At 41.7% G+C, this 23,457-nt stretch overlaps 1 protein-coding gene across 1 annotated transcript in view; it reads right to left on the minus strand.

Moving 5' to 3' along the window:
* The window catches only part of tmtc3 (transmembrane O-mannosyltransferase targeting cadherins 3), a 46,024-nt gene that overhangs the window by 22,289 nt on the left and 278 nt on the right, over positions 1-23,457 (minus strand). The window contains exons 2-4 of the mRNA XM_031563784.2: positions 18,792-19,005; positions 2,245-2,463; positions 991-1,090 (exon numbers count right to left, since the gene is read on the minus strand). Coding sequence (XP_031419644.1) covers positions 991-1,090; positions 2,245-2,463; positions 18,792-18,980 — 508 coding nt within the window. The 5' untranslated portion in view covers positions 18,981-19,005. The remainder of the gene's footprint in view (positions 1-990; positions 1,091-2,244; positions 2,464-18,791; positions 19,006-23,457) is intronic.

Genomic DNA, 23,457 nt, shown 5'->3' on the forward strand with positions numbered 1-23,457 from the left:
AAGATCAGCACTGCACAAGAGCACTGCACAAGAGCACTGCACAGGATCAGCACTGCACAAGAGCACTGCACAGGATCAGCACTGCACAAGAGCACTGCACAGGATCAGCACTGCACAAGAGCACTGCACAGGATCAGCACTGCACAAGAGCACTGCACAGGATCAGCACTGCACAGGATCAGCACTGCACAAGAGCACTGCACAGGATCAGCACTGCACAAGAGCACTGCACAGGATCAGCACTGCACAAGAGCACTGCACATGATCAGCACTGCACAAGATCAGCACTGCACAGGATCAGCACTGCACAAGAGCACTGCACAGGATCAGCACTGCACAAGAGCACTGCACAGGATCAGCACTGCACAAGAGCACTGCACAGGATCAGCACTGCACAGGATCAGCACTGCACAAGAGCACTGCACAGGATCAGCACTGCACAGGATCAGCACTGCACAAGAGCACTGCGGACGGACATGTCAGAGTGTGAGCCGTGTCAATATCTCCAAGATAGGGACATTATTAAAATATATATATATTCAAGAAGAATATGCAATCACTTGCGCAATCACACAATAATAGGAAAAGGTGAAAACACTCAGCTTCACTGTTTGGCCCCTCAAATAAAAAAGGTAGAAATACTCAGGGGGTCTTTTCTGCTCGGCCCCCAAAGACATGCATACTAGTTGTAGTCTCTTGCGTGCCTCGTGGCACATAAGGCCTCTTAACCACTTAAAGACATGCATACTACTTATAAGATTATTGCATCTGAACTGAAGTTGCTTACACAAATATTAGCCTGAATCTGGGCCCCCCAAAACTTCACAAACCTTTCAACCTTTCAATTAAAAAAAAGTACAATCACATAAAAGTACTGATACACTGATGACATTTATAAGAATTCTGTGACGGAAAACATCATAAAACCACATGCACATGGACTGTGTACGTATGGTCAAGCCTGTGTACTTGCCCCATACATTCACTTACCAATGGAGTGATCTGGACTTTTAGATTTAGTGTATACTAAAAACGCTGCCAACAGAAACATGGAGGACAACAGCTCAGCTCTCCCGACCACGCCGGTTATCTAAACGAATAAAGAAGTAAACATAAATATGTTAAAATGATATAGATCACCATTGCACTGACAAAAAAACAAATCTTATATTTCCATTGTAGCAATAATGGAAATACTGTCTGTGATATATTTCAGACAGGATTTTAAAATGTTAAGTTCTGCATATCTGACAAAATATACTCTTTTCTGATTGTCTGGCAGGTTTTTCCCCGATAATTCTGTATCAGGACACACCTATGAAGCAGATTCGGTCAAAAACTTTAAATCGTCATTCTATATCTCTATATGTATATATACTGTACATTCTGAAACCTTTGAAGGTTAACTATAACGACCATATAGTGAATAATGGTTGAATGAAATGGTCCAACGATAGATCTAGGACACTACAGTGAGTGTTTAGAATTGACAGAGACCTGTCAGCCAATAAGACAACAGTATTTCCATATATTATTTCGCTGTAAACCCAATCTGATTGGTTTTGCCTCCATTCATTGAAGGTAATATCCAACGCTCTGTTAGGTGAAGGTAATAAGTCTCTGTGATTAACCGCTCAAAAAGTGGGGAATTATTTGGGGCTAAAAGGAAAAAAAATATTTGTTACTATAGCCAAAATTCCCAGGCCAGGCTATACCATACCATACCATGGGCTAATGATCTTACGTTCATTGTTTTTAACATCTTAACATCTCTTTATCCTCAGCCCTTCAAAATATTGAGGATGTCTGCACAACTAGAAGAATCAATATGGTTTCAAACAGAGTGATGTGACTGTTATACTTGCACTGCCGATGTAACAAATACATCTCACAGGATGTCTTTTTGCTGCCTTTTTTTTGCACTACCATAACCTCACTTTAAAGTAAACTTATGCTGCTGTACATGTATCTGTATGTTTATAACTATATGTATATCTATATATCAATATGTATATCTATATATCAATATGTATATCTATATGTAGGACATGTCTTGTCTTATCTGTTGTTGTGCCTGTGCACTTTATATGTTTCACCGTGGGAGAGTGGGAAACGTTTTTTTCGATTCCTTTGTATGTCTTAACATGCAAAGTAATTGACAATAAAGCTACTTTGACTTTGACTTTGAACTGAAAAGGACTCAAGTACTGGCGAGTGCCAGTGTGTGTCTGCCTCTGTACTCACGGCCTCCGTGTGGACGGGGTGCACAGCGAACAACAGAGCCGCCCACAGACTGGATGTCGGGTCGAGGAAGAGACGGCAGACCCGCACGAAGAGAACGCACACCACCGCGTGAAGCACCACATTTAAGAAGTGGTAAGACGCAGCGTTCAACTCACTGAACACATAGTTCAGTCGGAACGTCAAAACGGTTAGTGGTCTGTATGATTTATGGCTCCTCTCCTGCAAAACAACAACAACAACAAAAAGAAAAACAACTTAATCTTAAATTTCTTCACCTAATACAATATTTAACATTTTATCACCTCAATTATCTTGCAATTGTGGTAGTCAAGACATTAGCGCAATGAACTCTGCCATCCCAATTTAAATATGTGTTCTGCACTTCTTTTTCTCTCGTTTCTCTATTTCTTATGTAAAGTAGTATTTATTGTTACACTAGGTCTCTGTTGCTCGTAGCTTGACTGTTCTCTCCCTTTGGACAAAAGCGTAGACCTGCTAAATGACTAAATGTAAAATGTAAATGTTATTTGTTTGCAGAACTGTGGTGGTGCTTCTTCCTGTAATCCACGCACACCATTAGAAATGAGTTTCTTCCCTCAATGCCAGTTCCAGACGCTTCAATAAAACATTGATTGAAATAAACATGGGTTCATGCCTTTTTGTTAGTTGTACAAGTACATCTTTTCACTCACTTTAACAGGCACTTTCTATATGCAACCAACTTCTTTAGATGGCAGAGTCCTAAACTCTATGTTTTTAAAAGGGCTCCAGACTACAAACCTGTTGGACCCTCGTTACTGGCAAGATTACTTGCATGTTGAAGAGGGCATCAACAAGTAAACATGGCTAGTCTACATACATTTACAAAAGAGGACATCAACAAGTAAACATGGTTGGTGTACATACATTTACAAAAGAGGACATCAACAAGTAAACATGGCTAGTCTACATACATTTACAAAATCAGAAGGGACAGATTCTTTGTTGACAGAGGGCACCAGTGTTGCATATCAAAATATGAATAGGTGGCCTCAACATAAGCACTCATGCCCATATATCATGACCTGGACAATTTCAACGTGATTGGCGAACACCAGAGTTATTCACAGATTGATTAAGATAGATTGATACGAAAAACATATGGCTTGTACCAAATACATTAGGATGAGAACAACAGATGCTCTTTAGGAGGAACAAAGTGGCCGAGTTCTCCCCAGAGTTCCACAGGGTGCACTGCACACAATACACCGATTTTGAATATTGGCTAATTCGTATTTTAATAGCAATGTGTTGTCTGCCAGAATATCAGTGGGTCATAGGTGTTGGAGAACGCTCTCATAACTTCATCATTATCGTCTAACTCAGCAATCCTAGCAATCACGACCATAATGACAACCTACTTTCACTACCATAACAACACCCTAGCAGCCACCTTGAGAACCATAGCGACACCCTAGCAACCACCATAGCAACCACTTAAACCACCATAACAACTAGGGCTGAACGATTTGGGAAAATAATCTAATTGCGATTTCCCCCCCCCCCCCAATATTGCGATTGCGATTTAATATGCGATGTTTTTACTTTATCCAAAACGTTTTCCCAACAAATCGTAATGAATGATTTAAATAGGACCAACACAATATTAGATACATTTAGTGTAAAATATTATTTCCCACATTTTACATTTTTTATTTAACTGCTCATTACAGAATCAAGAACAACAAATCGGTGGCTTTGCCACTGTGCATTTAAGTAATTTAAAAAAAAATCATTGTAAGAATAAACACAAGGCATGCACTTTTTAAACACTGTGTGCAAAATGTACCATCTTACTTACACATTTCCATTCACACTCAAGTGTGCCATAACAAGGGAGAGGAAAAGAGAGGGGTTGTAAAATATACAAGGTTGCATGCCAGTTAACCTAGCTATCTCTAGTTTAAGGAACCATCTTAATTAAATTAAATAGTTTTGTATATAGCGCCAAAACAATACAATTGTCTCAAGGTGCTTTACAGACGCCAGGGCCTGAACCCCCTCTTAAGTGTTGGTGCTTTGCGTGTGTAATATGAATTCCTTTTAATTTGAAGTGAATCGGTGTTCGGAACTTGAGGATTACAAAATGCCTGAGAGCTTGATAGACCCCGATACCACAGTCAGGCCCCTCATGGTAAGGTGCAAAGAGAAAGGCCTAACAGGTAGGGATGCACCGATACCGATACCAGTATCGGTACCGGTGCCGATACTTCGTTAAAATACTCGTACTCGTATTCGTTTTTGAATTGCCGATACCAAGCACCGATACCACTCATCAGTATTTCACTGCATCGAACTGGCTGGGCTATGCTGACACAAATGTGATTTATTGTCCTACCTGTCCTACCACTCTCTGCCAGACTAGTAAGTAGCTTATTTGCCGTCTTGTGTTGCATTTGCTTGATGTTTGACTGTGTTAGGAAAGTTTGTCATAGTGTCAAAGTATTTCAGTATAAAGTTTTCGCTAAATTTAGCTGCTAGCATCTCGTTAGCGATTAGCAGTTCCGATGTGCTGCCTTAACGGCGATTTGGGCTCATTTTAAGATAAATGACGACAACAGGAGTAAGGCACAGTGTAAGATCTGCACTGCTACGGTGTCGAGGGGCGGAAAGGAAAGTACTTTGTTTAACACAAGCAATTTGATTAAACATCTGAAGACGCACCATAGTACTAAGTACACAGAGTTCACTGATGCTAGTGGCGCAAGACCGAAGCAACCAATCTTAACTGACGTCTTGCAAAAGAAAAAAACGCGCACGCACACAGAGAGAGAGAGAGAGAGGTAGAGAGAAAGACTGTGCCACATAGGTCAAGTGATTGTTTGTGTACTTGAGCAGGAGATTCTTCTGATCCTTTTGTAACTGAAATGTGCTCTTGTGCTAATCCAGTAATAGTTCTGTTCACTTTTTGTTAAGCAGACTGTGTTGTTAACTATGCAGCAAATTGAATTGCCTTTATCTGGTTATATTGGCATTTTGTCTAATGTGATGATATTGTCTGTTTGAAGGCTTTTTTTGTGTGTTAAAACCAGAAAGCTCTGTTTATTTTTGGCTTGGGATAGCCTTCTGTTAATTTTGTACTATAGGCTTGACATAATCTGCAGAGGATAAAATAAAATCTGCCTCCAAATTAATTGCACTTTCATGGAGACCAAATCTAAGAAGTATCGGTATCGGTACTCGGTATCGGCAAGTACACAAATAAAAATACTCGTACCGGTTTGTAAAAAAGTGGTATCGGTGCATCCCTACTAACAGGCAACCATATCTGGAGCCCACTGAGACAAGTAGACAAAACCTATACCCCCCACAGGGACAGGTATGGGACCAGATAAACCCCTCAACCTCTGGCCCCGATACCAATGCCTTACGTAGGCCTGGCTCAAGCTCCTGTATCTAGACAAGGCCAGCCGATACAGAACATGGTGTACTGCCAAAACCACAACACCCCTTCTCAGCCCTTCTCCAGCAGTGTGCAGCAGGCCAGAGGAACCGGTGAACACATCTGTTGTGTGTGTGTGTGTGTGTGTGTGTGTGTGAGCATGTGTGTGTGTGAGCATGTGTGTGTGTGAGTGTGTGTGTGTGTGTGCGTACTAAACAACAGGAAGCCACCGGCCCCAGCTTCACCTTGTGACCCAACCATCTAAACCTGGGGCCCCTGGCTGGAAGCAGAAGAAGATAAAGTTTCGACCCTCGGCCCCCTGCTTAAACATATAAAAAGCCTGAATGCCCCCTGTACTGTTAGAACTTTTTTGCCGTCTTCATTTGCTGATGGTTGATTTGCTTTGACTTGCACACGATCTCTAGAACTAGACCGGTAACTGTACTCCGTTTCCAGTCATAAAAAGATTGTTACCATTTCGCAACCAGAAGATACTTTTCTCCTGTTTTTTTTACATGAGTCTCTGCTGAGAGAGAAGAATTATTTCTGAACGAAGATCGCTACTCTGCCGCCTCTCTCGGCCTTTCCCCCCTAAAAAGGTCAGTCTTACCGTACGTCAGCGAAAAACTAAATATCTAGGTGAAAGGTAAATTCCCTTTGAACCAGCCGCGAACCCCCAAAAGTGGAAGCGGAGAAAGTGAACCGAGACGGATGGTTGTCCGACACCCTCGGATCAGAGAAAACCACACACAGAGAAGCTCATTCAGAAGAGCGAGGCCTCATGTGAGATCTGATAGGGTGTGGAGAGGCGAAAGTGACTGTACTGGTTATGAAAATAAATAAATCAGAAACAGTAATAAAAAAGGTTGAAATATTGTGGTTGCAACTGTGTTGATTAATTACTGACACACACACACACACACACACACACACACACACACACACACACACACTGAGACACTTGAACTCCAGAGAAACGTCTGAGCGCCAAGAGGAAGTAGATACATTACGGTAAAGGGCCTCACTGGTAGTGAAGAAAACAGAGACAGGAGTAAGCCAACGGTGGTTTGTTCAGGAGATCAGACGCATGGGTGGCTCTCGTTAATATGAAGCTGCACAGACATCCAGAGGGTTTCTACCTATTGTAGCTTTTTAACTATCCTGTGATAGCCGTCTCTAGCTTAGGGAAACATCTTAACAGTTGGCAGCTGCTACTGTGTGTTAATATGGACTAGGAGTGGGCGATATACCGGTTTGATAGTAAAAAACGGTATTGTGCCGCGCCATGATATGGATTTTGCAATATCATGGATACCGCGATCTATTCATAATTCATAAATTCAAATTTGGCATCAATATTTTTTTGTTCCGGATCGAACATGATCAAGGCATTGCAGCTAAATAAGTGGGCAAACCTTGGCTGTTTCGGACACAGGCTGCACAATGCTATTGGTAAGTTTCAGGACTATAGCCTCCCCTGTATGATGCTTATTATTAAGAAAAAATACAGCTCCCATCAGCCATGTACTGTAGGCTAAATCTAAGCACATCAGATTTGTAAAATGTGTAAATGCCGTAAATCCTCAAATAAAGATTAAAAGTTAATGGCCGCTGTCATTGGGAACGGGTTTTGTGCTTCTAATTCACATCTTTCATATCATTCCGCAAGTAGTCCGGTCATTTAACGTAGCGGAAAGTCATTGTAACTTGAAGTCAGCAAGTAATGGGTTGCTACGCAACACCTGGAACTTTAAAGTTCTATTAGCCTGAAGAAAATGTTTTTCCCATTCGAACGTTCAAATCAACAGAACTTTTTGGAACATTCTGAAGAGCCGTAGCGTACCTAGATAGAAATAAAGGCCTGCCCCTAATACAGGCCTGTGCACTTTACCTTATTTTCTTTATCTCCTGTGTTCTTTTTAATTTAATTTAACATAATATTTAATTTAATTTATTTATATATAGGCCTACCTACCTCATGTTCCATGTTTACGGAATGCATGTTTGCACAATACAAATAAAAACTTTTCAGGTCCATATGGTCCAATGCCTCACTCTTTCTGGTTATATCAGGTTAAAATACATATTTTGCCTTAACTAATATAATTTAACTAAGAAGGGCTATTAAAATGTGATTCAGATTTTGTCCCCTCATATATCATGAGATCATATCGATATCGTCTGGACAGTGGAAAATATCGTGATATGAATTTTTGCTCATATATCGCCCACCCCTAATCTGGACTCATGTTTATGTGTGAATATGAATGCGTTAATATGATGATGCCCAGGCCCCCGGAGGGTTCTACACTTTCCTATTCTGATTGGATGAGTTCAATTGAGGAGACCGTAACATCAGCTCGATAACTAGCCATCATTTCATGCAAATGGGACTCTGCCATTTAAACCGTTTAAGGTGATTTCATTTCATTTTTATTTAATTTCTCAAAATATGCTCATCAATAAAAGGCAGTCCTGGATTCAAAGTGATCACAACCACTTGCGGAGGAGGAGGAGGAGGAGGAGGAGGTGTGTTAAATGGCTCGACCCAATCCTGAGGCAAGTAAAGGGACACCAACGGATCAAGGTCTGATGTCTATGTAGTGAATGAAGGACATAGGGAACGCCTCTCCGAACACAGGGAACGCCCCTCCGACATTAACCGCTCTCTCCGAACCCTCTCCGAGGTGCTCGGAGAGGCTGTTGTGCACCTACTCATTTTTCTAACTTCCCGTACGAGATTCCCGTACGAGGTTAGTTGGAGAGGGCTCGGAGTAGCATAAGCCCCCCCCCCCCCCTTGCCCTTTCTGAACACATTCATTCAATGATTCCCACTGCAAACGTGTCATAGAACTCTACCATGATCGCCAATTCTATGGTCACCAGAGGACCGATCAATGATTCCCACTGCAAACGTGTCATAGAACTCTACCATGATCGCCAATTCTATGGTCACCAGAGGACCGATCAATGATTCCCACTGCAAACGTGTCATAGAACTCTACCATGATCGCCAATTCTATGGTCACCAGAGGACCGATCAATGATTCCCACTGCAAACGTGTCATGGAACTCTACCATGATCGCCAATTCTATGGTCACCAGAGGACCGATCAATGATTCCCACTGCAAACGTGTCATAGAACTCTACCATGATCGCCAATTCTATGGTCACCAGAGGACCGATCAATGATTCCCACTGCAAACGTGTCATAGAACTCTACCATGATCGCCAATTCTATGGTCACCAGAGGACCGATCAATGATTCCCACTGCAAACGTGTCATAGAACTCTACCATGATCGCCAATTCTATGGTCACCAGAGGACCGATCAATGATTCCCACTGCAAACGTGTCATAGAACTCTACCATGATCGCCAATTCTATGGTCACCAGAGGGCCGATCAATGATTCGACTTAAACATTTAACGTCCATTCCCATGACACAATAACACTAAATAAAAGCTTAATAATCGGTTTTCACTGTGAGTGATGAGGTGAGGTAGCCTATAATGCAGGGGTCTCAAACTCAAATCACCCGATGAGCGTCCAGTCTGGTTAGTGGGGGGCCAGATGTTTTTTGATCTGTTGGCTTGCCTATCACAATACTGTAGATACCACTTTTGAGTTGGCAAATCTACCATGTAGATTTCAGTGGTACAATGGTTAGAGTTGAATAACAAGTAGCTGACCTGAGTTTCAATTCCTGGGCAATGCAAGATGCTCTTTGGATAAAGGTGTTTGTTAAAGTCGCTCTTTAGGATCACTTTGTCCCATTGATAGCCCATGACTTACATATACAGCAGTAATAGTGGGATAATGTCTTCATCGACAACTACATCTATATTTTTTCATCTATATCCTTCATACATGCGCATTTCAAAGCAAATGCTGTACTGCACCGCTTTTGTATAGTTGGTAACAAGGCTGCAAACAAACAAAACAAAGCAGAAAACTGAATAAAGTTTCAGCAAAAATCAGAATCATTTTATTTTATAAAATAAATGTATTTATAATAAATATATTTCAAGTGTATTATTTATCTGTCAAAATACAGTATCTTTCCATCTATAGTGATCTAAAATTAATAGTTTACTGATATGCTGATCATTGATGGTGCACCGTCTGTTGTTATTCCTCGGAGCGACTTCAACGACAGACCAGCATGCTCCATTGCGTCACACAGTTGCTCAAATACATCCTTGGCTGTGGTACGGCCTTGCATTGTTTTTACACAAAGTAATTCCTCTGTCACTTCAAACTGGTTGTTAACACCGCGGGGAAAAAAAGAGCTAAGCATTATCATTTATGTCAGTACTCTCGTCCAGAGCCACAGAATACGCACCGAAACTGAAGCTAGATTTATTTTCTGATAATGAAAGACGTGAATTAGAAGCACAAAACCCGTTGCCAATGGCAGCGGTAAACGTTGGGGTGGCCCATTTAAATCAATGGAACTGTTTGCAAAATTCTGAGGAGCCGCCGGGCCGGATGAAATCGATTGGATCTATCCACCTGGAGGGCTACATCTCTGCTCCGCACTATATACAAGGTATTCATGAAGTGCATTTTAAACTCTACTTCTCCTCTAAGACCATCACCTCAGTCACTCACTCCACTCTCACCACCTGGCTCACTGATATAAAATCATGGATATAACAATAATCGGCCCTAAACACTGTGGCATCACGATGGGCCAGCTAGCAGAGGGGTGTGGTGTTCCTGTGGATGTCTGGTTGCCACACCACAAGATGGCTGCCATTTGCACTACATCTCCCAGAATGCAGCTGGACCCAACCAGGTGTAGGTGCTTAAGGCACCTAACTGAAGGAGCATTTAAGACAGGTGGTGCCTGTTGTGTGAGAGAGCGCCATGAGAGAGAACTGGGAGCACCTGACGTGCGTGTGAAACGTTTGTTGAAACGCTTGCTGAATCGCTTGCTAAGCCGCAAACGGAAGGGGGAAGGATAGCCCCAAGCCAGAAGAGACCTGGACAGACGAACTAAGAACCGACAAGGAAAGTAACCTGAAGTTTTGTATTATTTGCTCAACCCTGAAGGAAGAGGGCCAAGGAACATTTTGTGTTTGAGTCTGACTTTTGTGTTTGTGGGAAGAGATACCCCAGTTGTACCTGTTTGTGTGGAGTTTTCTGAAGTAAAAACCGTCTTTTAACCTCCCCGCCGACTGATTCCTCAGTTTACTGCACTGCCCACCCTGCAACCTGTTACAACACCTCACCCGCTCAGCCCAGACCTTCTCTCTCTCAACATTGATGGCCCCATCATCACCCCCTTCACCCAGGTGTGCAACCTCGGTATCATCCTCAACCCCACCCTCTCTTTCCTACCCCACGCCAATCACATCACCAAAACTGCCTTCTTTCACCTCAAGAACATTGCATGCATCCGCTCCTCCCTGTCCTTTGCCACCACCAAATTCGAATCCATGCCCTCATAACTTCCCGACTCGACTACTGCAACAGCATCCTCTATAGCTCTCCCATCACAGTCCTCAATGAACTTCAATATGTTCAGAACTCTGCCGCTCGACTGCTCACCTCCACCCGCCGCTATGAACACATCACCCCGGTCCTACGCAACCTCCACTGGCTCCCTGTCAAATACAGGATAGACTTTAAAATATTACTCGCTTGTGGAATCCGGAACACTGTCACCTAACCGAAAAGCATACATAGAGAGGCAAGGAATGAATGAGCACGTATTCTGTCTGAAGACTGCCATTGATGATTTTAAACATGAATCTTCCCATTTTTATGCGGTGTTCTTTGACTTTCGTGACGCTTTTGGTTCCCTGCCCCATTGCGTAATGTTGCATTTCCTAGAGGAAATAAATCTGCCGGAACAATACATTCAGATTGTTAAGGATGTATATGAAAAATCTTTTCTACAAGTGATATGCGGACATCAGTTAACAAAACCGGTCAAACTTGAGGTTGGGATTAAAACGGGATGCCCTTGGATTGCTCTAAACCATTGGCTGAAATGGCTATGCCTCCTCGCCCCGCCCGGCAGTACATCCCCAAACCCTGTTCAGGCCTTCGCCGATGACGTCCTCCTCGCAACAAGAGAAGAGGATGTAATTACAAACATGCTGTCACACACCGACTGCTTCCTGCAATGGTCTGGGCTTGAGGTTAAGAACAGCAAATGCGCAGTGTTCTACGAACGGCGCAGCGGTGGCAACAGGTGGTATAGGGCCAAGCATGACCACCCTCTCTCATTCACCATAGCTGGCAGCGAGATTCGAGTCTATGCAAGACACAAACTTACAGCTATCTCGGACATAAGTTTAATGTGGCAGGTGAATGGCAGGAACAGGTGAGAGATATCTGCAACGAGTATCCTGCCAGATTGGACTTGATAGATCAATGCCCCCTGCCGACCTGTATGAAACTTCAGACAGTTCGGGACATAGCCCTCTCCAAAATCCAACACCTGTTTACCAATGTGCACATTGCCATAAAAAAACTTTGAAAGAACTGAACAATAAGACCGTGCAGCTCGTGAGGAAATGGATAAACCTTAACACACACACAACAAGGAGTATTATTTTAAACCTTAACACACACACAACAAGGAGTATTATTTTCATGAACAAATCAGAGGGGGGGGGGGGGGGGGCTTCGAATGGATTTATACAGCCACCAGGATAAGTCACCTATTGCGTATGCTAAATAACGACGACCCGACAGTTCAAACAATGGCCCGGGGCTCATGGCTGCCGGACCTAAGCAAACGCAAGATCCCCCTTGCCCCTCATGGAGAACCAGGGTCCTGGGCTTCAGAAAGAAATCCAGTGGGAAGCTGGACACCAGGGCCAGGATTTTGGAATGTGATCAGTCTGGGCTGATTTGAATGATCTGTGTAGCAGCAATAACATACAGCTAAATTGGATACACACAAGCGGAGAACAGGTAAACGTCAGTGAGGCGCTAATTATGGACTTAAATGTGCATGCTGAAGCGACTCTACACCATGACGAATCCAGCACAAAGCTGAACAGCCGGACATGCAGGTATGAAATCCTACAACACTTTCACTCACAACAGCGCAATCACTGGGTAAACCTGCGCCTCCAGGGTAAACTTGCATGCCTACAGTGTGCGGACCCGGCATTGTCACATTCGGCGCTACATAATCCAGCTGTTAACGCAGGCATTCTAAAATGTGTCATCAAAGCTAGGCTGCAAGCACTTCCCACACAATATAACCTTTCTGTATGGTTTCCAAAACATCATGAACCTTTCTGCTTGTTGCATAACGATAAACAATTGGAATCAACGGCGCACATAATGAACGGATGCCCCGCATTTAAAGGACTATACATTGCCTGTCACGATCGCATTGTTGACATTACAGCGAATGAATTACGCAAAGCATATGGACAAAGCGCAATACACACAAACAAAGAAATACTGAACTGGAACTGAACTGGTTCACACATTTGAATGCTAACTCCTTAGAAAGTGTCCTTAGAGACTCTCCAAATACTCCTGACATTGTTGTTTTTGATGATCTTTTAAAAACCATTGTGATTTTGGAAGTGGGTTGTTGCTTTGACATGTATATGGACCTTTTTTCAAATACCAGCCATTAATTCATGCTCTGACAGTAGGTGGTTATAATACAAAATTAGTTGTACTCATTTATGGTAGCCTTGGACGACTTCATAGACTCTGTGTTAGAGGATTGCAAATTGCTGGACTTAAGAAGAACTCTAAGCAAATAGCCAAATACTGCTCTGTGTCAGCAATCATAGGCAGTCTGCATATATGGAGAAGGCGCTGCCATCTCTACCCCTGATATGACTATGTATTTATCTACTTTGCAATTCGAAGGTAATTTACAACTCTGACTAGAGCAGTCTCTGTGCTATGTTTTACCCTAAACCTAGATTAATAGGCATCAAATATGGAATTTTGAGACAGATGCTTATAAACAACCTTCTCTAGAATTTTGCCTAAGAAAGGCAAGTTAGAGATAGGCCTATAACTCTCATAAGCCAAGGGGTCAAGCGTAGGTTTTTTTAGAAGTGGTGTAACAATGGCATATTTGAGGCAACCAGGGAATGTTCCAGATAGCAGGGAGGTATTGACAAAATGAAGTATGTCAGCAGCCAAGCAGCTGAAGACTTGTTTGAACAGTTTAGTAGGTACAGGGTCGAGGGAGCAAGTAGCTGAACCTAATTTTTGGACGACCCCTTCCAACTCACTCAGATGGATCGGAGTGAAATTGTGGAAAGTAACCATACTATCGGGCAGAGGTGGGCTAAGAGATTGAGGATTGAAGCCATTAGTGAAAGATGATGTGATAGTTGAAATGTTTTCACTGAAAAATGTAGCAAACTGATCGCACTTCTCTTCAGTGTGGAGCTCATAGGGTATCAAACGCGGAGGATTGATTAGTCTGTCAATGGTATTAAACAGGACTTTAGAATTATTTGCACTGTCTGATGTAATCTGAGAGAAGTACTGTCGTCGAGCTTTTTTCATTTCACAGTTGTACATAAGCAAATGACTCTTATAGTTCATGAAGTCAACCTGTGATTTAGTCTTGCGCCATTTACGTTCATATTTGCGGCAGGTTCTTTTAAAAGTGTTTATCCTCTTCGAAGTCCTCCAAGGAGGCTTTTGTTTTCTCGAGACAGACTTAAGTTGCATTGGTGCAATGCTATCCATAATTTGTGTAACAGAAGCATTCAAATACTTGACTAGTTCTTCACTAGACTATGTTAATATGTTGACCTATTTTTATGAGCGGACGGCGCATGCATTTGTTTCGCGCATGTAGTGCTAGCAGCTGCAGTTAGTAAACAGGCTTATTATTAGGGGAACATTTTACAATCGAGGATGAGTGAAAACACAGACATTCATGTTCCTCAAGAGCAGGAGGATGAATTGGTTAAAAAGAAAGGGGGCACCTCTGTCGTTTGGAACTGGTTTGGCTTTAAAATCTCCGACCTCAACCAAAACGCAACCTTATGCAAGTTGTGTCGCCGTGTTACCTTAGACAAAGGTGGAATCACGAATAACCTGTTCAATCACTTGAAAAACATACATGTCCGTGAGTATGAACAATGCATCAGAATGCGCGAGACAGTTAGCCAAGTTAGATCAAGGTTCTCCATTACTTGAATGACAAGTACACTGACCCTGCAACAGATGAGCTGCTCTCCATGGCAACAGATGAGCTGCTCTCCATGGCAACAGATGAGCTAGTCTCCATGGCTACCTTTCTAGACCCAAGGTTCAAGACCAGGTACACGTCCACTGAGAAACTGGAGGACATTAAAAGGTATTAATTTATTTGTTCTTGTTTTATTGCTTCAAATGTAAAGCACTTTGGGCTGCATTGTATGTATGAAAGGTGCTATACAAATAAAGTTTTATTATTTTCATTTATTAAGGTCAGAGCTGCCTCAGAGACCGAAGCCCTCCTGGTGGAGAACACAGCCCTGGGGAAATCGTCTCTTGTAGAGGATCACACTAACAGGGAGAAAGAAGGTATCACTGCTCCTCAATCAGCCAAGAAGCCCAAGAAGAGCCTTGGGAGCTTATTTAAGGAGCCCAGCGGTGCACCTGCCTCATGTTCAGAGAGGCAGATCATTGAGCAAGAGCTGAACAGCTACATTCAGGCAATGGCAGCAGACAGTGAGTCTGATCATTTGGAGTGGTAGCGATTTCACGGATCTAATTTCCCACGTGTGAGTCGTCTGGCAAAGAAGTACTTATGCATCCCTGCCACAAGTGCCCCTCTGAGAGGGCATTCAGCACTGGGGGCAATGTGGTGACATGTCACAGGGCAGCACTGAAGCCAGAAACAGTCAACATGCTGGTATTCCTGGCACGGAACTTGTGAAGAAACTTCTTGTGAAGATTTGTTGATACTTGATGGTTGAGGCTTCAAAAGGTTTAGTTTGAAAAGGTAACAGTTTTTAACATATGAGTTTGTAATGACCTTATTTTCTTTATCTCCTGTGTTCTTTTTTTATAAAAATGTTAGGGCTGTCAGCGTTAACGCGTTAATCTATGCGATTAATGCGGCCGCGATTAACGCGATAAAATATGTTAACGCAATTAACGCAACTTTAAAAAAAAAAAAATATTTAATTTTGTTTTTTTTTAATGCCTTTATTTGGATAGGACATGAAGTTATGACAGGAAGCGAGGCGGAGAAGAGGTGGGGAGAGGATTAGGAAATTACATCAGGCCAGACTTGAACCTGTGTCACCTCGGGCAATGTAGCCTGTAAGTAGGGGGCTTGGCCTACCATTTTATGGGAGCGATGAGGGACAGGTGGGGCTTGAATAGCCCCCCTTGTTCAAAGTGGGGAATGACAGAAAAAGTTTGAGAACCACTGCGGTAGTTGAAGATGGAGAGAGCTGAGGGATTGTTGGGCGGAAAGTCTCTGTTTAAGAGCCAAAATGACGGAACAATCGACAAAACTGAAGTTGTATGTAGCATTTGTCAAGCTGGATTTAGCTATCACAGAAGCAGCTCGTCTTGAAGTAATCACCTTAATGCAAAGCACCCGACAGAAAGCAGTCCCAGGTTAGATGAGTGAGGTTAGAGGTTAGATTAGTGGAAAAAATCGTGATATGAATTTTTGCTCATATCGCCCACCCCTACTGCACGGTAGTGACTAGCCACTGAGCAGAACTGTTTAACTCGAAATACTGAACAGTTCGGTTAAACAGGTGTGTGCATCAACCGTTGAACAGGGGGGCGTGGCCGGAGCGGAGTTCAGCACCGTATATGTGACACGGTGGCTCAGGTGCTTGCACTGCCGCCTCACATCAAGAAAGTCCTGGGTTCGATTCCAATGGGGCGCTGTTGGTACTGGGGGCAGGTTCTCCCCAGACCTTCAGTGCCTAGGTGGGCTATCTCCCGGGCCTTTATGTGTGGAGTTTGCATGTTCTCCCCGTGTTCACAAGGGGTATCCTCCACTAAGAACCCCAACAGAAAAAACATGCTGAAGAACAGAAAAAGATCACTCTCCTGTCCGTCCCTGACCAAGACGGACATGATCACTTGACTTTTTCCCCTTGCCCTGGAGGAAGGACAGCCCAGGATGGGATAAATGCAGAGGACAAATTTCACTGCGACCTCTTCGGCATGCGTGTGTGTGTGTGTTTGTGTCCTGTGTCGCCACCCAAAAAAATGCACGTATGTGTTGTTGTGTGTCGTGTGTGTGTGTGACCATAATAAACTGACTTTGAATTCTACCTCCGACGATGCCTTTATGTTTGTGCAGTCAATCGCTCCACTTATACTGGGGAAAACGGCTCTCGGTGCAACTTGCGTTTTTTTTAAAGTAAACCAGTTCTAGTACACCAGTAAACTAGTAGACCCGTCTCTTCCCTCTAGAATGTCCCATGTTTGTCAAGAAGCCCTATGTGGTAAACGATTGTAAGGGTATGGGCAAATGCGTGACTCCTTGCAGCATCGCACTCTTTAAGCCGGATCCAAACACACACACTTCCAAGAAGATGGCTTTTTGGAAATCTGAAACCTAATTATAATCATTTCAATCTATAGTACTTACATGGATGCTGGTTTTGGAGACTTTTAATCAGGTTGTGAGATTCTGGAAGTAGACCTCTAGTCCTTCCTGACGGGGAAGTAATGTCTCAGGGTTGTCTAAGCGCTAGAAATTAAGGCATGTCTAAGTTCTATGATGTGGGCCTAATCTTTAGGGCTCTATTTTTGGGCTTCAGTTCAATTGGGTGTGCTTCTTTAGGGCTCTATTTTTGGGCTTCAGTTCAATTGGGTGTGCTTCTTTGAAGCTCTATTTTTTCGGGCATTAGTAAGGAAACGGAGTCACTCTCCCTTAACAGCTCTATTTCCAGGCCATTACAGACTCAACTGCAGACTTTTGCTCTACGCTCAAAAAACTCAACAAAGGCATGTATAAAGTTTATGTTTGTTACATGATTCGTTCTTGTTTGTTTAAATGTCAAGCAACAGAAGTTCTTATGAACTTAAATCAACATCTATTGATTCAAGGAGGATTAGTTACTGTGGATTAATGACACAAGTACCGCTGCATGGAAGCTATATGACTAATTTAGCTACAAAGCCTCTTTAGCACCTCTCTTCACTTGTCTTTTTCCATGGCTTCCAACCAGTTCTGAATACTTCAGCCTCTTCCTTTAAGAGTTAACTAAGGTAAACAATGCGCTCACTCACACTCAGAATACAACACCATGTCTTGTCTCATAGCAACCACCTCCTCAGCCTCCTCGTTGGTATCATAACCTCACCACATGCTTTCCAACCGTCACCTAACCCCATCCCTGCTCTTTCACTCGGTACCTGCCCAATGATACCGGCTCAACACGCTACGTTCACGGACTGAGCGACACAGGAGGTCCTTTGTCCCAGCTGCCATAAAACTATATGACTACACTGTTTTGCACTATACACTCTACATCCTACACTGTACACATAACTGTATTGTATTGTTTGTTTGTATTGTCTGTATATATTGTTTGTAATGATTGTAAATATGAGAGAGCTGTAAGACACCAGAATTTCCCCACGGGATTAATAAAGTATTTATCTATCTATCTATCTATGATATCCCTGTTCCGCAGTGCACCTTGTGCAGGTGTTGAAAAGTGTCCTTATTGTGAATTTACATCATGAATGGCATTTGTTTACTTTTGACTGAGCATTTTATTCGCAGACACATTAGTCTTTAAAGCAGTTTACCATTTAAAAATATTGAATTCAAAAAGTGGTAACTTTGAGGATATCCGAGATCCGATAACTGCATTCTCCCATAACACAGGTTTGCTCATGCTTTCTTGCTAATACAGAAGTACGTAGGCATAATAAGCCACTTTTCCAATAAATGGAAAAAGGCATTTATTTTGCCAACACCTAAATCAGAAATTCAGACCTTCATGGGATTTAAATCCCTATACTCTCTCTACCCATAGTTGGTAAATTGTAATGAATATGCTCACAATATGAAGCCAACGTTACTTCAGTTTTTGGGGGTATTATTTTGGACATTTTATGGTAAAGCTAAGCTTCAAGAGAAATAAGGAGCAACCCAAATAGCACAGGTTCATAGAGATGAATAGGATTGAACCGTCTTACCTCCGACATGGGTGTACCCCAGAAGTCGTTTCGGAAGAGGTTCTGCAGCGGTGTTGAAGGCCGGAGGTCTTTGTTATCCAGTATGGCGGAGACGTCATCGAAAACAAAACCACAGAACAAGCTGTTCCCGTAACACAGCATCACCAGCCCGCTCAGCAGACAGATCTCCTTCCATGACACCGCAGACATGGTTGACTACAGCCTTCACCAACGACTGAAGATGTGTACACAAGAAGAAGAGAGAGACACTTAGATATTTATTCACTCATATCATTTTTCCCCCACTATGTGGAGTCATACTAAAAAGAGGTTGAGAGTACATTAAAGACATACAAGTAAAGGAATGTATACACTCTTATTTTCTATTCTATGTCCCTGCAGATTCGGGTGGATGTTGCCTTTTTGAGAAGAGAAACATAGGAAAACTTCTAACTTCTTCTACTGCATACATTAAGCAACTTACCTAGTTACTTACCCAAGTTAATACAATCATTTATTTTGTGAATTTAAACATGCAAAACCACTATCACATCAACAACTAATAACCAGTAGAGGCAATCAACTACTACATACAGTGGTGCTAGAAAGTTTATCAACCCCTCTGTACATTTCTGTAAATCTGCATGAACATTACCTAAATGTGATCAGACCTTAAAACAGATATTCAACGAATATTTCTTCACTTAAAACTCACTTCTAGTGTACTTATTCAGCCCATTCCTTCATTTAAATGACTGTAGTGTAAAAAAAAGTATGGGCACCCCCCTCTCTCCATGAACTACTGTGAACATCTCCATGAGCTGTTGATCAGATCCGCCTAACAGTTGGGAGGAATCCTGGCCTATTCATCCACACAGACAAAGAACTTCAACTCGGTCAGGTTATTGGGCTTTCTTGCCTATTCATCCACACAGACGAAGAACTTCAACTCGGGTCAGGTTAATGGGCTTTCTTGCATGACCTCCCTGCTTTGTGTTCTGTTGAAATACTGTTGAATTTCAGTCCAGACTTTGACTCAGCCATTTAATAAATAAATAAATAAATAATAAAAATGAATTAACATAAGCATAATAGAAAACTTTTTAACATTTTAACATACGATTTAACACAAAATAAAGTTGAATTGAATTGAATTGATTATTCTACTCTCTATGTTTCTTATTAGAATTAAAAGTGGGGTTAAGCAGATATCTGTGTGTTCCTGAATGTGCCGTATCTATCTGTGTGCCTCTGTGTTTCTCAGTGATAAGGATTGGAAGGTTTTGGTTGTGTCTTGAAAGCCATAGGGTCGTAAGTCCGTAACGTACGTGCGGAGTGCATATCATGCGTCATCTGGTATCTGGACCCAGGGTGGCACACATAAACAGAGCTTAATGATTAACACCCCCCTCTCCGGTCAGACCTGGGATACTTAAACGAAGACTTTCACTATTCAAGTAGTCAGAGAAGCTGGTGAATCTTTATGTGAAGTCATGCTCTCTCTCTCCCTTGATGCACACATTGTAAATGAACCCTTCTTCCTGACTTTTCTACCATTCCTGTGGTATAAAATTACTACCAACTGGTATTAAATATTGAATCATTGAGATAGTTTTCTGCTTATACTGATCACAATAACCTTATGAGGACACTGTATCAAATGAAGTTTATGGGTTGATTATTTTCTTGTTTTTATTTTTGTTCTACTCACGCTAACATGTCACGGTTGTTACTTTTTGTATAGTGGTTTTGGAGAGGCAGAGGGAACTGGATGTGACCAATATGGGGCTCCACAGCTGCACATTTTGAACATTCAGAAATCCAGACTACATCTTTCCGGTCTGTTCTTCAAGTTTGGCGTGCTCATTAGATTCTATCAAAATGTTTTCATGGCCATTGGTTAGATTTAAAGACTTACATTTAGTGGCGCTGGTGACATCATTCATTGCAAACCACTTTACGGCACCCGCTAGCCCACTGAGCTAAAGTTACAGACAAGTCAAGTTGTCCTCGACTCAATGTTATTCTGAGCAAGTGCAACGTGTTTAAATTACAATATAGTTGGGTTTTACTTTAAAGCTTTTTTGCAATAGATCCCTTCCCAAATCTTGAATTTGAGGAATTTACTGTATTGGTTTTAATCATTTTAGGTTTGGCATAGGGCTGAACGATTAATTGCATTTGCGATTTAATCGCGATATGATAGAACGCGATTTTCTAACCGCAACGTTCGCGATTAAAAAACGTGGTCAAAAAAAAAAAGATGGTACTTTTTGCACACAGTGTTTAAAAAGTGCATGCCTAGTGTTTATACTTAAAATTACTTTTTTTAAATTACTTAAATGCACAGTGGCAAAGCCACCGATTTGTTGTTCCTGTTTCTGTAATGAGCAGTTAAATAAAAATGTAAAATGTTTCATTACGTTTTTTGGGGGAAAAAATCGCAAATTAAATCGCAATCGCAATATTTTGGTAAAAAATCGCAATTAGATTATTTTCCCAAATCGTTCAGCCCTAGTTTGGCATAATGTGTCTGCTTTGGAGTACACCGGGGAGCTAATATTAGCTTGCTGTTATTGATAGATATGCTCATTGACTCAGGCAGAGTACATTGGCGAACAAAATCTAGTAATTCATCACATGAGTTAATGCACTGCTTTTCTCTAGTTGTTATTGGACAGATACACATTGACTGGTTGGGGTATACCATATATATATATATATATATATATATAGTATACCGTTCATGTAGAGCACAGTCTAAATGATTTACTAGTTGCTAGATAGAGCTATTAATAATATTAGCTCCCCTTGCCTATGTGGAGTACCATTACATTGATAACTCTAGCGTTGCTAGCTAGGTTAGCATCTAGGCTAGCTACATTGTATCCGTGTGGGCAAACTATGGCTTGAGTCGTGCCAAACGCTGAGCGGTGTATCCACAAACTCAATTGAAAATGGTATGCTTTCATTCATAATTGGCCACTTGGCACCATATCCTTTGTTGTAGGCTCTCCGAATCGTCTCAGCACCAAAACATTTCTGATACTTCCAGCTAGCTATTATAGGAGACAATCACCTTTGCGGTTGGAAAACCCAAAACACATCAGTAGTTTTTTTATTTCATGTACAACATACTAATTGATACACTATTTGCTAAAACTAAACTATCGTCTTTTTTGACTTGAAGCAGGTGTAAATTATTATTTAAGCCGTTTAGCTTCATTCACTCCCATTCATTGAGGACTCTCTCGCCAGCGCCCTCTAGGTGAATTGCAGCCAATTTCAGTACAATGGCATTAATAGGAAGTGAACAGCTTCTCTGTCGACAGGCTCTGCCTTGGTACGCACCAGCTGCCTGGATTTGGCCCGCTAGTAGAAACACAGCTAATTGGGAGCTGCTGGAATTTTTTGGGGGGTAGGGGTTTATAAAACCACTCTAGCACGTCTAACCGATGGCCATAAATATTGTGTCATATTTAAGGGTTTACGGTCTACATTTAAAAAAATTGTTTGGTCACCACTACACTATAAATTATTTTTTTACAGAATACATTAATAATGATAACAATGGCTATAGTTTTTCTGATTTATTATATCGTTGACGCATCATATTTCCTCAAAAGGTCTCAGCTTGGACAGCTTTGATGGTTTTACATACAAGATGAACCACACTGTCCTGTTCTCATGTTAAAGAACACCATTACCTTACCTCGTAATTATAGTACCTCATACTATATGAAGGAAACCAATATTACAGAAGAGTTAGATCTTTCCTCTTTACATCAATGTACAACTCCAAAAGTGACATTTAACACAAGCAACTCAATTCAGCAGAGCAATAAACACTTCCACTAAAGTTATCGAGAATAGTACGCTATGAGAGCAAATATCAAGGTAAATCCAACATAGGCTAGCCTATATGTTATACACTGAGAAGTACTACTATACCAATACCATACTAAGAAAGTGGCTTAATGAGTAACGTTGTATATCAAAGCATATTCTAATATCATTATTAATTATCTTGAGTTCACAGCAGGGGTATATGTCATTATATATTACGCCACCAAATAAAACAACAAAACAATTGTGCTGCTTTACATGTAAAAGATCATTCCCATACGTCTAGAAGGTGCTATGATTTGTATACCCTATTTTCATTCAGAGACCAATGTTTTGTGATTGGTCAGGGTTGAAATAAATATAGATCAATGTGGCGGTGCCGTACGTACGAACCAAAGGCCAATGCGGCGTCTCTGTATATGTCTATATGCCTGCCTATATGTCTATGGTAACGCCAACGAAAACAAGCAGACATCACCAGTTCACATGATAACCAGTTCAACTTGAACACCGGTTATTTAGGCAGCACAAAAAACTAAAGCAGCGGTATAAACCTTATGCTGCCACTAAGTAGCGTTACAGTTACCCCATTCACATAACTCAATGGACCGACAGAGTTCTCTGCTTATGTTAACTTTGTTTCAGATTTTACAGTTGCTGGCTATCCCGTTTACGTTCTCCTTAGCTGCAGGTCCTGAGTTTTGACAAATGCAAGTGAACGTTTATTACCCTATAGGGGAGCAAGCATAGCTAAATAGAGTGAACTAAAGCTGTGGTTAGCTTGTTTCATAAGCAAGACAAAATGAATTAAACCAACATAATGGAGATTGGAATATCATAA

This window comes from Clupea harengus, chromosome 3 (assembly GCF_900700415.2).
Source record: "Clupea harengus chromosome 3, Ch_v2.0.2, whole genome shotgun sequence".
NCBI classification, from domain to species: domain Eukaryota; kingdom Metazoa; phylum Chordata; class Actinopteri; order Clupeiformes; family Clupeidae; genus Clupea; species Clupea harengus.